This window comes from Petaurus breviceps, unplaced genomic scaffold (genome assembly GCF_028583685.1).
Source record: "Petaurus breviceps papuanus isolate PSGF00001 unplaced genomic scaffold, PetGlider_PUasm1.0 90925, whole genome shotgun sequence".
Lineage (NCBI taxonomy): Eukaryota > Metazoa > Chordata > Mammalia > Diprotodontia > Petauridae > Petaurus > Petaurus breviceps.
Genome location: NW_027187380.1, coordinates 2,865,167 through 2,881,775, shown reverse-complemented (window position 1 = coordinate 2,881,775; position 16,609 = coordinate 2,865,167). Strand labels below are relative to the sequence as shown.

At 39.7% G+C, this 16,609-nt stretch overlaps 1 protein-coding gene across 1 annotated transcript; it reads right to left on the bottom strand.

The window, feature by feature from the left end:
• Nucleotides 1–1,465: 1,465 nt before the first annotated feature.
• ENPP7 (ectonucleotide pyrophosphatase/phosphodiesterase 7) lies at nt 1,466–13,885 on the bottom strand. Its single transcript, XM_069075983.1, has 5 exons — nt 13,630–13,885; nt 11,758–11,903; nt 5,229–5,855; nt 3,006–3,225; nt 1,466–1,542 (listed from the first exon to the last, which is right to left on the bottom strand). The coding sequence occupies exons 1-5, from the start codon at nt 13,883–13,885 to the stop codon at nt 1,466–1,468; spliced, it is 1,326 nt and encodes a 441-aa protein (XP_068932084.1).
• Nucleotides 13,886–16,609: the final 2,724 nt, after the last annotated feature.

Below are 16,609 nucleotides of genomic sequence, written 5' to 3'. Positions count from 1 at the left end.
TTTCATTATTCATATTTTGTTTAATTACTTCTTGGTCTCTTATAATTTTGCTGGCTTCACTTTGCCCAATTCTAATTTTCAATGTGTCATTTCCTTACTTAAGATTCTAGATCTCCTTTTCTAATTGGTTGACTTTTCTTTCATAATCTTGTTTTTCTTTGATTCTTCTTTTTTTTTTTTTAGTTTTTCCTCCATCTCTGTCATTTGATTTAAAAAACCTTTTTAAAGTGATTTTCTATGAATTCTTTCTGGACAGGTGACTATTTGATGTTACTCTTTGGGAGTTTCTTTATTTCAGTATCCTCCTCTGAAGATGAACCCCAGTTTTCTCTATCCCCATAATAGCTTTTTGTGTTTGAATTCTTTCTCTGCCTGTACATTTTTTGTGATAATAGCTTAATTTTTGTAATCACATCTAGCCTTGGGGTATGGGAGATGGTCTGCTACTCCCTTTCTTGCTAAAAGTTTCCCAAGTACAGTCTTCCTTTGTCCGTCAGATTCCCATAGAAAGTACCTGAAAACTGAGGGCAAAGATTTTGTATAAAGCAGGTGCTAAATGAATGAATGAATGAACCACAATCTCACATCAGCTGAGACAATTCTGATTTAGGCAATAAATGATCCTGGAATGAAGAGGCAAATGAACTGACCATGTGGGTTTTGGAGCTTTGAAGGAGCCCAGAGTGGGAAGGCTGGCTCAGTGAGCAGCCCAAAAGCCTTTCTCTGCTTCTAGGGTCCTCTTTATAGGAATGAGTCCTTTTCAGTTGGACCATTGCCATTTGTTTTATTTAATTCAGTTCCATTCAACAAATATCTGTTAAGTAACTACTATATGAAAGGTACTCAGGATACAAAGAAAAAATAAAACATTTCCTGCCCTCATGTAGCTTGCCACCTACATACAGATAAATAAATACAAAGCAATTTCAAGAGGGAGAATGTACTAATAATGGAGATTATCAGGAAGAGTGTCTTGTAGGAGGTGGTCCTTGAGCTGAACCTTGAAGGAACATAGGCATTTGAAGAAATAGTGGTGAAGAGTCCTTCCTGTACAAAGGCCTGGAAGGAGATAAGAGATGGCACATTAAGTTTGAGGAATAGCTAGAGTGAATAAAGGAAAGTAATATGAAGTCAGTCTTAGAATGTAGGCAGGTGAGGGTCAGATTGGGGGGGCTTGATATTTCAGAGTGAAGAGTTTGAATCTCACCCTAGAATCAATGGGGAGTTGCTGAAGGCTTTCACATAAGGGAGTGGTGGGGTCAGAGCTGTGCCTTAAGAAGATTGATTTGGGAGCAGTGTGAAGGATGAATTGAAGAGGGGGAAAAACTGGAAGTAGTCTCTCTTTTTCATCTGATCCTGACCTCCTCTGAATTCAGGAAGGAGAGAGAGCCAGAGGAGCAAATATGATAGTCCCTACCCCTTTATTCCATTTCCACTGAATAGTCACCTTCAATGGTAGTGGGTGTTAGAAGATTCTCCTTAGCAAGGTCATGGCCATCAGGAATCCTAAAGGCAGCTTCCCATATGATAGGTGGGAAGAACCTGAAGAAAGTAAAAAAAAATAAAACATGTCTAGTGAACTAGAAGTGTCTTTCCCTGAGATGAGGATAGAATTAATCCAAGGTGCAGGTGGAGGGATCTATATCTTTGACTCTTTTCTGGGTGGGGAAGAATTTTCCTTTGGAAACTCTTGTGGTTTAGCCTGGCATTACTGGCATTTGAGATTTTTCATGGAAGATGTTCAGTTTGGCTATAATTCTTAAAGGTGTTTAGGGATAGTTTCCACAAACCAGTTGAGGCTAATCTTGGTGATTTTAAGCAGGATTTCTGGATATGACAAGGGCACTCCTGTTTTTTCCTTACCCCTTTTAGGGTGAAAAAATTATGCAAGTCATAAAATGCTCTTTGGATGAGCCTGACCCTAGGGTTGAATGACAGAAGTTTGTTCTAGGTTATCCAAGGGGAAAAACATGACATCACTTTGCACTGTGAACTTAACCTCGATATCTTGGAAACCTCAAGCTCATCTGATGACTGTAAATATAACTTGTTATTATAATTATTGCTGTTTTGTTATCATTTGGCAGCTAGGGAATAGAGTTCTGGAGCTGAAATCAGGAAGTTGTCGAGTCATTTCAGTTGTATCTGACTCTTCATGACCCCATTTGGGTTTTTTTTTGGCAAAGATACTGAAGTGTTTTGCCATTTCCTTGTTCAGTTCATTTTACAGATGAAGAAACTGAGGCAGATAAGGTGAAGCGGCTTGTCCAGGTTCATACAGTTAGTGTCTGAGGTCAGATTTGGAATCATGAAGATGGTTCTTCTTGATTCGAAGCCTAGTATTCTGTCCACGATACCTCTTAGCTGCCCATAGGAATCAGGAAGACCAGAGTTTCAATCCAGCCTCAGTTACTTACCAGCAGTGTGACTCTGCATAAGTAATTTAACTTCTATTTGCCTCACTTTCTTCATCTATAGAGGGGGTAATAATAGCACCTACTTACCAGGGTTGTTGGGAAGATAAAATAATATTTGTAAAATGCTTTGCAAAGCTTTAAGAGCTATAGAATTATCTCAGATCTGAGGGAGAGGAGAGTAGGTAAGAGACTGGTTATGGACAATACTTTTGCATACTTTGTGTTGTGGAATTGGTGGCCCATGTTTTCCAAGATTTTGTAGTGTTCTTTGCAAAGGGAAAAGAGAAATGGGAATAGGAAGTCTTTTGCCTCCTGGTTAGACTATGGTGTCTTTGGACTCCACTAGATGTCACTGTTTCAACAGGAATTTACCTCGCCCCTAGGAATCCCAACACATCTTTAGTCACCATATATACTCCTTAGAGGGGTAGGGTGTGTGGGTGTGTGGGTGTGTAATGTCATTCTTCCCATTGAGTGCAAGAGCACATACCCATGCACGAACCCACTTGAAATGAGAGAAGAAAGAAAGAGAAAAGAAGAAGACAGATAGGGACAAAGAATAATGCAAGTCTGAATCCCCTCTGTCACCTGAACGTAGCATGGGCAGGGTAATACGTAGGTTCCCATCGTTGGCTTCTGGTATGATGTCCAGCAGCTTACAAAGAAGCTCATACACATGGACACTCTCAAAGGGTTCTACTTCCAGGCCTTTCTTGAAGTCAGGACCCACAGCTCGAAAGATGGTCTTCATGTCCATGTCTCCATTATCAAAACCATGCTCCCCGTTGTTAAATTGGACATTAATTCTCTGTAAGGAAGGAGAATAGCAGCCATTGCTGGCATTGCCAGGGGGACTCCCTCTTTCCCCAGCATCTCCCTCTAGCCTCTTGCCTGCAGATTTCTCATTTAGCCCTTCTCCATTGTAGTCAAATGCACAGAAATGGGAGAGAGCACGAGGATTCTAAGACTCAGATTTTTTTTATTCCTGGTCCTAGAGACAGAATCTCAATGAATATTCATCATCATGACTTATAAGTCTAAATAAATATAAATAAATGAGGAGAGCTACCAATTCAAAAATTGCATTTTAAATAAGATTTTGAGCTGGAAGAGGTAATATACTTTAATCTCTTTGTTTTATAGAGAGTACAGTACCAAGTGGGATAGTAACTTGCTTAAACTTACATAGGTAGCAAATTGTAGAATCAAGATTTGAATCTATACCCTCTTATTCTAAATCCTGTGTTCTTTCCATTATATATCACAACCTGTCCAGTTCCCTAATGTTCCCTTTCTTGTCTGAGTCACTTCCTCTGCTCTACTGTAGCTCCTGGTTCACCTGTTCTCCAGTCTTTCTTTTCTCAGCCAGCCATAATTCTTCTGTCCTTAACATAATCAAAACACACACACACACACACACACACACACATACACACACAGAGTCCTGTTATAGTGGATTCCATACTCAAAAGTAGATCTTTTTATATATTTTGAAAATAAAGATCTTCTATACTCAAAAATATACATATATACACACACGTATGTGCATGCACAGACACAAAGTTCTGATATAGTGATTAATATTTCATGCCAATTGTGCATTGGATAAGAATAGTGAAAAGTCTGTGGTCATACCAGAAAATTGAAATAGATTACCTATTGAGTGGCAGTGTTTTCCAAAATTTGGGCTCCAGAACCTTGGTTTTCCATTGACTGTGAAAGTGTGTTCTGTGAGAAAATGTGGATATTAGGGAAAGCGGGCAAGGAAGGAAGCCAGGAGAGGAATCATTTAAAACTTTAATTGATCCATATCCCTGACTCCAGTGTATACTGACTATATGATCCTCAGCAAGTTGCTTAACCTCTCAGTATTCTAGGCAATTTGGATAGATTGCACCCAACGAGGAAGCGCTTTGGGAACTCCTGAAGACCTGGGATCAAGAGGGATATTCTTTCTGTGGAGTGAAAAGTGTGTTAGACTTGTAGTCAAGGACCTAGGTTTCAGTTCTGGCTATCTCTGTGACCTTGGGCAAGTGACCTAAGCTATCTGGGTATTAATTTCCTCATCTGTAAAGTGAAGGAGCTGGACCAAATGGCTGGGCCCTCCCAGCTCTAAATCTGTGATCCTATGGATCCTTTTGTCCCACTATGTTTACATGGGTCACCCATTCCCATTGTATCACACAATACACAAATGCACACTCACACATTACTATCTTTTATACCCTTTATCTTTCCCATTACTCCTCCAGTACTGTAAGTTTGATACCCTCTTCCACTCCTCAAGTCTTTCCCACACTGTGTCAGACCTATGCTTTCTATAATCTGCTTTCATACTCTGTGTCTGACCATCTTCCTCTTCCATGTTCCTCTCCACATTGTCTGAATATCTCCCACTTTGACTTGTATATAACAGCTTCCCATAGTCCCTTCCTCTGTGTGACACATACCCTTCGCCATCATTCCTCTTATCTTGTGTCTGTTCTTCCATATAGCCTTCTATTCCTCTGTTTCTGACACATATCCTTTACCATCAACCCTTACTACTTGGGTCTAATATACATGCATCATAGACTTCCTTTATCCTGTATCTCTCCTGCATTATCGCTGTCTTCTTCCTGCATCATGTATGACACACATGTACCCCATCTTTCTGTATATTCGATGGCTATTTTATTCCAAAATTTCCTGGCACCCTCTTTATTGCATTTAGCCCAGGCCCTCCCAAATTGCTGTTTTTGGGTACTGCTAAATAAATGCTTATTCCCTTCCAATTCTCCCCCTCTCACTTCCTTTCATCAGGCACCTTACCCCATGAATGACATAGCCTAAGTCACTATACATGACCAGTGAAGTAATTCTGTTGTTATTGGCATAGTGAAAGTTCTCAGGGAAAGACTCCTTCTTGTAGACGTGGAGTTTGGGATGTGCATTCTTAATGATCTCATATACTGTCTCCAGCTTCCCTTCTTTGGGGATTAGCATCCCATTGGGTCCATAGTCTAGGAGTTCAAATTCAATATCCTTGAAGGTAAAGTTGGGGAACTTGTGAAATTCAACCAAATCACTGGCATTCTTTAGGACAGTGGTCATGCCATGGTCAGATGTAATTATCAAGTTGAGGTTATCTGTGAGGTTATTCTTCTCAATATTTTCCTGGAGGTAACCAATAGTTCGGTCTATCTGTAATACCATGTCCTTTCTCTCTTGGGACTCTGGGCCATACTTGTGGCCTGTGGAGTCTGGCTCCCCAAAGTAGAGGGTGACCAGATCCAGGTCATCTTCTGTGAACCACTTCATCACTGTGTCAATGTTCTGCCTCCATTCTTTCTCATCACCGTAATTATGCAATACACCTTCTTTCCTGCTCACATTAACAGACTCACCTTGGTAGCTGACATTACCGCCTGGGTAAAAGAATGACCCAGTTTTTAAGCCCTGTCAAGGAAAATTAACATATGGATCAAAGGATGCTTGCAACACAACAAACAGTATTTTTTCTGTCTATTCTGGTTTACTTCTTGATACCCCTCCCCCCACTCTCATCTATTTGCTCATCCACCTATTCATGATTCTGTGTTACTATAATATCTTTATTTTTTCAAAGAGTGTTCATATCAAGGACAAGCAGGATGCTCCCAGAAAAACCTGGAAAGACTTACATGAACTGATGCAAAGTGAAATGAGTAGAACCAGGAGAACATTTTACACAGTAACAGCAATATTGTATGATGATTAGCGGTGAATAGCTTAGCTAGACTCAGCAATACAATGATCCAAGACAGTTCTAAAGGGCTTGTGATGAAAATATGCTATCAGTCTCCAGAGAAAGACCTGATGGAATCTGAATGCAGGTTAAAGCATATTTTTTCCTTTATTTTTCTTGTGTTTTTTTGTCTGTATTTTCTTTCATAGTATGATTTACATGGAAATATGTTTTGCATGACTGTACATGCATAACTTATATCAAATTTTTTACCTTCTCATTGTGGGGTGAGGAGGGGAAGGAGGTGGAGAATTTAGAATTCAAAATTTGGGAAAAAGAATGTTAAAATTATTTTTACATATACTTGGGGAAAATAAAATATTTAATTTTTTCAAAAAGCATTCATATCTCTTATCTTCTATTATTTTCAAAATATCCTTATGAAAAAAGTAGAGTAGGAATTGTTATCCTCATTTCATATGGGAGGAAGCTGTATCTCAGAGAGGTTAATGATCAATAGATATAATTTATTTAAAAATTTTCCAATTGATGTACCTCCTTAGTTTCTAGTTCTTTGCTACCATTAAAAGAATTGCTACAAATATTTTTTGTACATATATATCCTTTTTCTTTAATAATCTCTTTCAGGTATAGGCCAAGCAGTAGTATTTTGGGGTCAAAGGGTCATCTAAAAGACATTTGAAAAAAATGCTCTAAATCAATAACAGGGAAATGCCAATTAAAGCAAATCTGAAGATCTACCTCACACCCATAGAATTGGAGGAGTTGACAAAAATGGAAAATGACAAATGTTGGAGAAGCCTTGAGAAAATAGGCTTACCAATATACTATTGGTGGAGCTATGAATTGATTCTTCCTTTCTGGAAAGCAATTTGGAATTATACCACCAGAGTTACTCAGCTGTAATGTAAAAGCATTTTTGAAAACTGAGGAGTGCTATATTAAGTAGTATTATAATTACCATTGTGCCATAAAGTGACAGCCTTAATTAGGGTTAGACCTGGGACTAGAAATCACATCCTTTGACTGAGGCTTAGCAAAGAACCTGAGTTCTTTTCATTAGTGTTGTGCTTCCTTGATCCATTTGTTTTCTACCAGAAACTTGTGTGAAGAGGCATCATGGCCTAGTGAAAAGAGGGCTGGAGCTAGAGTCGAGAGACCTCAATTCTAATTTTAGCTCTGACCCTTATTTGTTCTGTGAGCCCAAGAAAGTAATTTAACCCATTTAAATCTCAGTTTCCTCATCTGTGAAAACCTAATGTGCTATGCAAATGAGAATAATTATAACTACTAAGTGGCATAAAAAAGAGATCAACAATGAGATGTATTGTCAAAAAAAATAAAGGTGGGAGAGTCATGTAGACTGAGTTGAGGGATAATGGATGGATAGCACAAGGTTGCCCTGTTTGCATTTTTTTTTTGGGGGGGGTCTGAATCTGTAATTTCATTCACAGTGAGGAAAATCCCTCTACCAATGATGATCAACAACTCTAGTGGCCTCAATGGTGGCAACTTACAAAGTTGCCCCAGGACATTGAGAGGTTAAGTGACTTGCCCATAGTCACACAGTTGATAGGTGTGACAGGCAGATTTGAGCACAGGTCTTCTTGACTCTGAGACTAGCTATTTATCTACTATCTTGCCTCTCTCTACTCAGTTCCCTGGCACTGCACTAGTATCTTTAAAACATTAAACCATAGGATTACATTTAGTGTGTTGGAGTGACTTTTTTTTTTCTTTTTGGAGAGGGGAGGGTAGGGCAATTGGGGTTAAGTGACTTGCCGAAGGTCACATGGTTAGTTTTGTGTTAAGTATCTGAGGTCGGATTTGAACTCAGGTCCTCCTGACTCCAGGGCCTGTGTTCTATTCACTGTGCCACCTAGCCACCCATTGGAGTGACTTTTTAAAGATGTTTCCTATAGATACGAAAAGAATTGTGTAGGATCAAAGGGTAGGGAGGGATTGTGAGTGGTGATATGAAGGGATTATTCACATCAGTGAGATTATCTATCCATCCAATATATCTAGGTAGCCACCCATTACCCCCTTTTTTTTCTCAACACAATTTCTCACCCACATCATCTTCCGTTTGATCTAGCTATCATTTCATGTAGACTGAGTACTCACACAGTAGCAGATGCTGTCAGGCATCAATGGACTCAGGCCTGATCAGTTTTCAAATGTACTATCCAACTAAAGGAGACTCAAGTTTGTGTTCACTCTGGTTATTATGTAGGAGTAGTCTCTTAGGCTTATGCTATTCTTACTTGTGAATTTTCATTTGTTCTTGACTGTGAGAGAAGTACTTAGTCTTTGGCTCTGGATTCCCTTAGGCAGCAAAGTGTTATCTGAAATCAGGAGATCTGGGTTCAAGCCTCATCTTTGTCACTCTTCAGCTGCGGTACCCTAGGAGAGTAATTTTATTTCTCTGTTTCCTTCTCTGTACATGGGGGCAAAAATGCCTATCTTTATTTTGAGACCCAAATGAGATAATGGATGTGAAAGTGCTTTGTGACAATTATTATCACAGCAGGACTGGAATACAGGAGGTCTTCTTTATTTGAGGATAATTGGTACTGGAAAAAGATGAATCTACTTAAAATAGGGAACAAGATTTCATAGTAAATAGTGAAAAAAGCTTTGATTAGGACTTTATTTTTGAAAAAAAAAAACCCTACAAATTATAAAAATAGGCTTGTTTTATATTACACTTTTAAAAATGTTTATTTATCTTATTTTTAATTTATGGAACAAAAAGCATTTCTGTAACATAATATAATAAAAAAGATGATTGCACATTAAGTTGCAAATCTATTATGTACAACTTGCTGTTCCTTTTAAATATATAATAGTTATCATTTAAATTTCTTTTTTTCCTTCTTACTTCCTTCCCACCCTAGAGATGGCTACCATTAAACACAAATATGTGCCTATAGATATATTTATACACATATATGTATACATATGTAAAATCATACTACACATACTATCAATTCTTTCTCTGGATACAGATTTAATTTTGATTATGTGCTAATTCTTAGAAGGAAAATGAATGAATGAAATGGTATTTTTCTGGGGGGAGGCATAGTGTGATATGGAATCCTTAATTTCACATCTGACTTTTGCAACATGACCATAAGGAGGGTCCTTGTTGCAAAAAATATCAGTTCATTTAGTCCATTTTCCTGTCTCTTAGTCCTTTGATATTTTGAATCATCCTTTTTTGAAGTGCCTGAGGACAATCAGTGAGTGACTTGCTGCTGATAGAAGGGAGTGCTCAGGGATAGACACTAGTTTTAAGTGGGGAGGGTTGTTTGAATCAGGACCAATTTTATAAATTTATTTCCTATAAATTTTTAATAATTTTATTAGTGAATAATTTTAATAATTTTATTAGTAGATATCTTCATGTCATGATGACTTTTGTTTCCTCCCTCATACAACTTCATAGAGAGGCAGTATGGAGTAGTGGATAGAAAACTGACCCTCAGGAAAACCTCAGTTCAAGTACTGTCTCTCATACATATTGGCTGTGTGACTAAGGGCAAATTAACTAACTTCTCAGTGTTCCAGGACACTCTTTAAGACTGTACATTACAAAAAAGGATTGTTGTTTAGTTGTGTCTGACTCTTTGTGACCCCATTTGGGGATTTTTTGGCAAAGATTCTAGAGTGTTTACCATTTTCTTCTCTAGCTCTTTTACTGAGGAAACTGAGGCAAACAAGGTTAAGTGACTTGCTTAGGGTCACACAGCTAGTAAATGTCTAATGATAGATTTGAACTTGGGAAAATGAGTCTTCCTGACTGTAGGCCCAGCACTTTATCTATTGTGCCATCTAGTTGTCCATAAGAAAGGGTTACTGATTCTTCTATACTGGAAGGAGATATCAGTGTATATAGAATTGGTGGAGGAACCCTGAGATCATTTAATCTAACATACCACTCCCCACATTACTGCTGAGGAAACTGATACCCAGAGAGATGTGACTTCCCAAAGTCACAGTTGTAAGTAGCAAAGGAAGCATTTGAATACTCAGGTCCTCTAACCCCCAAATCCAGTATTCATTCCTCTAAGCTACCCTGTAGCATTAGGCTATCCAGCCTTCAGTTAGGAATGGGAAGAATATGAAAAAAATGCGCATTATCTCTTAAAGCCATCTATCCACACTCTGGTCAAATCCTCAGTATTGCCCTCTAGGAATCAAATGTTGACAGAGCCCTTACCTTAAAGTAAGAGAAAGTATCCTAGAGCTTACCTAAGTCCAACTCCTTTTATTTTAAAGATAGGAAAGTTAGCTTGACATAGTGGATGGAGGGCTGACCTAAACACTAAGAACACCTGAGTTCAAGCTCTGATTCTAACACATTGACTGTGTGACCCTTGACAAGTCCCTCAAGCTCTCAGTACTGTAGGCCAGTGGTCTCAAATTAAAATAGAGATGGGGGCCACTAGACCATACATAAGGATCTCTCCAGGCCACATATTGACTTAGTTTTGAAATGTAATATTGTCTGTGTTTACTGTATTTTTATTTATTTTGTTAAATATTTCCCAATTGCATTTTAATCTGTTTCAGGTGGTACTTACAGAAAGTTGTGGGTCTTGTGTGTGTATGTGTGTGTGTGTGTGTGTGTGTGTGATAACCTCTAATCAAGGCTAATCTCTAAAACTCTTAAGTTATAGAAAAGATGCCAATTCATATTGGAAAAGGGAATTTCCTCACTTGGGTTTTCCCTATACCAATAAAATCACAGGTTTAGTCCTTATCCTCCTATGGGAAAACAGGCTGAGGGAGGTGATGTAACATGCATAAGGTCAGTCAGATAATTAGTGCCACATCAGGAATTTGAGCTCAGTTCCCTTCTTATTTTGATACACTGCCCAAACAAAGAACCTTGGATGATTTCTCTGCTTGTCATTTCTCACTCCACAGAAATACAGGACCAGGACATAGCTAACCAATACAGTACTTAGACTGAACAATCCTTTTTTGTTCCATAGTTGTAAACATGAATCACAAAGTCTTTTGACTCAAGTGGTTTGAACAGAGTTGTGCCAAAGCATTTATGAGCCTATGGCAAGACTTGAGCCCACTTAATACCACTGAAGTTAACTCTAGACATCTAACCTGTGGTGAAGTTCACATGGACCACACCTTCTGCACACCCTGGGTTTTCTCCCATATTTGAAAGCTCTAACCAAGGCAGGGTTCCTGGGTCTTTGCCCAAGGGAGCCAAATTTAGGGGCTATCAACACTTTCAGTGCTCTAATAATGTAAAAACAAAGAAACACGAGAACTTAGAACTTAATTAGCAAGGGCAATAGGAAGTTAATAGTGCTGGAAGGAACTCCTTCCGTACCCTCCTTTGTACTAGGGTGAATGTCTTTCGCCTTGCCCTTGTGGTTTTCCTAGCAATGGCCTTCCCAGAATCCTACCACCTTCCCCCCCCCCAACACATACAATAAGATGTTGTTTTACCTCCATCCACTGACACCTGAGGACATGTTTTGTGCCACTTGTGCCTGGCCTGGCTTATAGTGCTTGCCTTGGGTGCTAATGTTCCTAGTTATAGCTCTGTCCACGTCCCCCCGGTAGGTAAGGCAATGTTACCTGTCTCTGGGCAGTGATCCAAATGGGCACGCTCCCATTGTCCCACCATCTTTCAATCCCCAGCGTGGCATGGTAGGGTAGTTTCACTTTGGTCGTGGTATTATAGTACATGTTGTGGACAACGCCATGGTTCTCAATATACTTCCCTGCAGGAGTAAGATAGTCTTGGCATAGTAGTGGGAGATAGTGCATCATGAGTCACCAGGACTCTGAATAGGGTTAGAAAAGCTTCAAAAAGTTACCCAGGGGGTGATGAAACCAGTGAAAGAAGGAGACAAGAGACCACAGTAAAGAGGCTGAAGTTAGTAAGAGAATGTACATGTATATGTCCTGAACAGGCAGGAGGTGGGGGACAAAAAAAGGAGGAGTGGAGAGGAACAAAAACAGACAAATCAAATTGTGATCCTCTTACCTTCCCTCCTAAGTTCTCCTTGGACTTGGAGTCAAGAAGACCTGAATCTAAATCAGACTCTGACATTTACTAGCTATGTGACTTACTAAGCAAGTCACTTAACCTGTCTGCCATGGGAGTGTATCTACCTCCAGAGTGCTTGCTAGGCTCAAATGAGATAGCATTTGTAAAGTGCTTAGCACAGCACGTGGCACGTAGTAGGCACTTAATAATTGCGTGTTAAAAAAAAGTTAAGCTCTTCAAGGAAACCCTTCTGGGTGAACCTCAGAAGTCCTGTACTCTATGTTGATTCAGTACTTGCTAAACGGTAATATTTATGGTCTCTTCTGAGTCTGTGGGTTTATGATTCTACTCAATTTGTACTCTATATGTTTTGCTCAGAGACTGGGAAAATGAATGTTACATAGTTAAGAAGTGTATCTGCTTTGCCTAAATATTATAATTATGTCCTTTAGGGGCGGCCAGGTGGGCAGTAAGAGCACCAGCCCCAGAGTTGGGAGACCTGGGTTCGGTTCCAGCCTCAGATACTTAACACCCACACAAAATAACTGGCTGTGTAACCTTGAGCAAGTTACTTAACCCTGATTGCTTTAAAAATAAAAATAATAATAATAATTATGTCCTTTAAAAGATAATGTAATTTTATTGGATGGGACTTTACATAGGTAAGTTACTTAACTTCTGTTTAATTTTCTTCATTTGTAAAATGGGGATAAAAATAGTGTCTGGCTCCCAATGTTGTTGTAAGAATAAAGTGCAATAATATTTATAAAGTGTTTTGCAAACCTTAAGCCACTATATAAATGCTAGCTGTTATTGTGATGAAGAAGAGGAAGAAAAATAGGAGAGGAAAAGAAAGAAGAGAAGCAAGAAGACATTTTTGCTCATTATGTTGTATTGCCCTCTAATAGCTGAAATTAAGTTCAAAACATTTGAAGGTCAAGGAGACATGTTTTAACAGAAAGAAAGGATTATTGTGTGGTTGGTAGCATGTTGGACTTGAAGTCAGATAGATTTGGGTTCAAATCTCACCTCTAATACTCTGTGACCTTGGACAAGTAATTTCTCTTCTAGAAACCTTAGTTCCATTGTCAATAAAATGAGGGTGCCCTTGGTACCTACCTTATAGAAGTGTTGAGAGGCTCAAAATAGAAAATATTAAAGCATTATATCAATGTCATCTATTATTATTTACACTATGTTTACCACCAGTTATTTGCATGTTCATTAGTATTCTGAAGTTGTTTCCTTGGGTGTTTATTTCATATTTTCAGTATTATAAATAGTCCGAGATTAGGAGCAGTATATCTAACATTTGTCTTCTACTCCCTGCCCCATAACATTCTGCACCGAATTTTACCTACCTTGGTTACTCACTCAGTATTGCTGTCTGACTGAACTCTTTCTCTGGGGGTTCTCTTGGCCCTGTCTCTTTCCCCAAACCTGAGCAAGGTACTCACCAGTGACCAGGGTGAAGTGGCAGGGGCTAGTCAGGGTGACAAAGGCTGGGGTCATGTAATGAGCTTTCACACCATCTTGAGCCATGGAATCCAGATTGGGGGTGTCTACATCCTGGTCATAGTTCCAACGAAAGCCATCAAAAGAAACCAGAAGCAACTTGTTCCTTCGGAGCTCTGTGTGTAAAGGAATTCCATCCACCAGAAAGAAGAGGGTGAGCAGAGCCACAGAAGATAGGAGAGCTCTTTGACACCCCATGTTGAAATGTGTAGGGAAACTTGTTGCACAGAGATGTGATTGGTCAGAGGAGAAGAGCAAAGTCCTAGGGCCTCACCTACCTATCTTATCCTTAAATATCTTTAAAGGAAAATTTCCACCAAGATCTGGCATATTTTCTTAAGATATATACTTTCCTTTGAGTAAGGGAAGACCCAAGCACCAATTATGCCTCAAATACTCACTGACTGTAATGGGTGGGCCTGCTAAGGCCCTAGAATAGAAAGAATATTCAACAAGCATTTAGTTTGGATAGATGTAGCACCTCTCACCTCCATATGGAAACACATCTCATTAGTAGGCGAAGGTGTACAAGAAGAAACCCCATGACTTTAGATCTTCCTCTCTGGGGCTTTATTCTCTTCCCCAAGTTGTTCATCTCACTGGTAACATTCACATGAGCAGAACTGGCACAAATTGAGGCGTCCTTCGTGATTTTTTATACCGCTCTGACTCTAGCCTCCACTGTTCTCAACCTGTCTGCCAGGTCATAGTCACTCATGCTTTCCTCATTGTCTCTCATTTGCTTGGCTTTTTCTTGTCCTTTCAATGTCAAGGTTGGAAAAAAAAAAGCATTCTGGGAATTTACCCACCTGTAAAATCTGAAATCCCTTGGAACTTTGTGAACTCTGGAAAAGGGGTTTGTCCCGAAGCTATAAGCTCTGACCCTGCTTCTGGCTTTTTTCTTTCTTTTTTAAGATAACAAAAGGTGCATGATTTTAGTTTAGAACAAAGCACATAGTGTCTGAGAATTCCATCATCTCTTCTTCTCACAATCCTCCCCCACCAAAAAAAAAAGTAATAGTAGCAATATTTTGTTTAACAAATTGAAGACAAGTGAATGAGAAAAAGGTATGATTCCAAGGTAAATGGTATAAAGCGGTAGGTGAGCAGGCTCTCTGGTCTTCTTCTGGCTCTTCCCCATGCCCTTTGGAAGGAGTTCTAAAAGGTGAACTACACAATGTGAATAGGTAGTGTCTCCCTTAGGTGGTAAGATCCTTGAAGGCAGGGGCTATTGTCATTTTGTATTTGTACCCCCAGCTGCTTCATACGATATATGGTACATAGTAGCAGCTTAATAAATGCTTGTAGATTGATTGATCTCTGGGGGAGAGTCAGAACTGCCTTGCTCAGGGAGATTCTGGGGAAGGCAGGTGTTGGCGCTTGTGCCACTTTCTTCCAACTCCGAAGTTTAATATCATTACATCCAGTGACAGTACCCTCTCCACCCCACCCCCGCTCCAACCCTCAAGGCCTATAAGTTGAGCAGGTCATTACTGCAGTGATCTGCCTGGGATGGCTACCGTTCCTTGATTGCTGGGGCCTGACCTGACCTTCAGTACAGCAGGATTTTATTAGCATGACTCCCCACTTTATCAATCACTGTTGCCTTTTATTACTTCTCAGGGGCTTTATCACAAGGGCTGCCTTGCCTTCTAGCTAAATACGGATTAATATTTAACAGGATTATGTGCTGTGGGTTAATAGCACTCCTGGGAAGAGAGTTGCTGGGCCCTTCTCACATTCTCCCTGCTCTTCATCCTTCTCATTTTCTATAACGGGAAAAGGATCCGTTTTGGAGTGAGAAGACCTGCCTTCAAATACAGGCTCGGTTACCTAAAAACCTCCGTGACTTTGGGAAAGGTCAAAGGAGCCCAATTTATTCTTCTGTAAAATGTGGGGGTTGAATTAGGTGATATCCAAGGTCCCTCCCACTTTTCACAGTATCACAGAATATTTTTCAGTAGAAGAGATTTCAGTGGTTGTCTAATTCAACCTATACTGTAACCCCAGTGGATGAGGAAGGGTTTAGTTGGTGACCAGAATGACCTTTTCACTGTTCACTTTTTCCTTCCTACCTTTCTAGCCTCTTGGTCTCTGGCTATTTAATCAGTCATACTCTCTCACACAATTAATGTGTGTTATTGTTTTTTTTTTCTTTTAAAGCCAAGGGGCAATATAATGGCCCCTCAGGTCCAAGTGTTTCCCTCCTTTGCTGTTTAAGGAATTGATGTTAAATGAAAAGTTAGGAAATTCTTTACATTTAGACAGAGGCTTGGCTTTCTTCCTTTACTTAAATTTGTCCATTTCTTGGTTATCCCCTGACCTCTTCATGACTGAGGCAAATTTAGGTTAATGGAAACGTTTGGGTAATGAAGCAAGTGGAGTATACAACAGTGTCTGTTAATGGACACATACTGGCAAGGGAAGCTGGGGAAAGGATGCCAGACCTTTCCTTAGAACTTCCCTCGTTTTCCTTAAGAACTGGGCAAAGCTGGTGGATGAGATGCCTGGAGGGCAGGTGCCATCCTCAATCTCTCCCGGCTCTGCTTCTTTTCTAGTTTAACTCACTAAATTCTGGGTGAAGCTGAGGAAGGCTAATCCCATTGCTTGCTGCTCAGCAATTGTCCACATCACTTCAGTCTTCGTGTGCCTCTTTTAAGAACTCTGACTTCTGTCTCATTTCTACCAGAGATCTCCATCTTCCCAAATTACTTCCTGGGGCTAAAATGGGAAACCTCTTATCCCTATGAACTACAAATCCCAAGATGCCAGTCAGTTTTCAAACTCCTGCTATACCTTACAAGGGGTCATCCCCTCTCTGCTTGAAAACATCCAACAAAGGTCAACCCACTTCCTTCAGAGTTGGTCCATTCCATTTTGAGACAGCCCTAATTGTTAGGAAGTTTTTCCTGACAGCAAATC

Bases quoted from the DNA above. Each gene is read 5' to 3' on its own strand.
- ENPP7 (XM_069075983.1), bottom strand. From the start codon at position 13,885: ATGGGGTGTCAAAGAGCTCTCCTATCTTCTGTGGCTCTGCTCACCCTC. The intron at 11,904-13,629 runs GTGAGTACCTTG...TTACTCCTGCAG, and splicing joins CCACTTCACCCTGGTCACTG to GGAAGTATATTGAGAACCAT. The intron at 1,543-3,005 runs GTGACAGAGGGG...TACTTTCTTCAG, and splicing joins CCTGCCCATGCTACGTTCAG to GTTCTTCCCACCTATCATAT.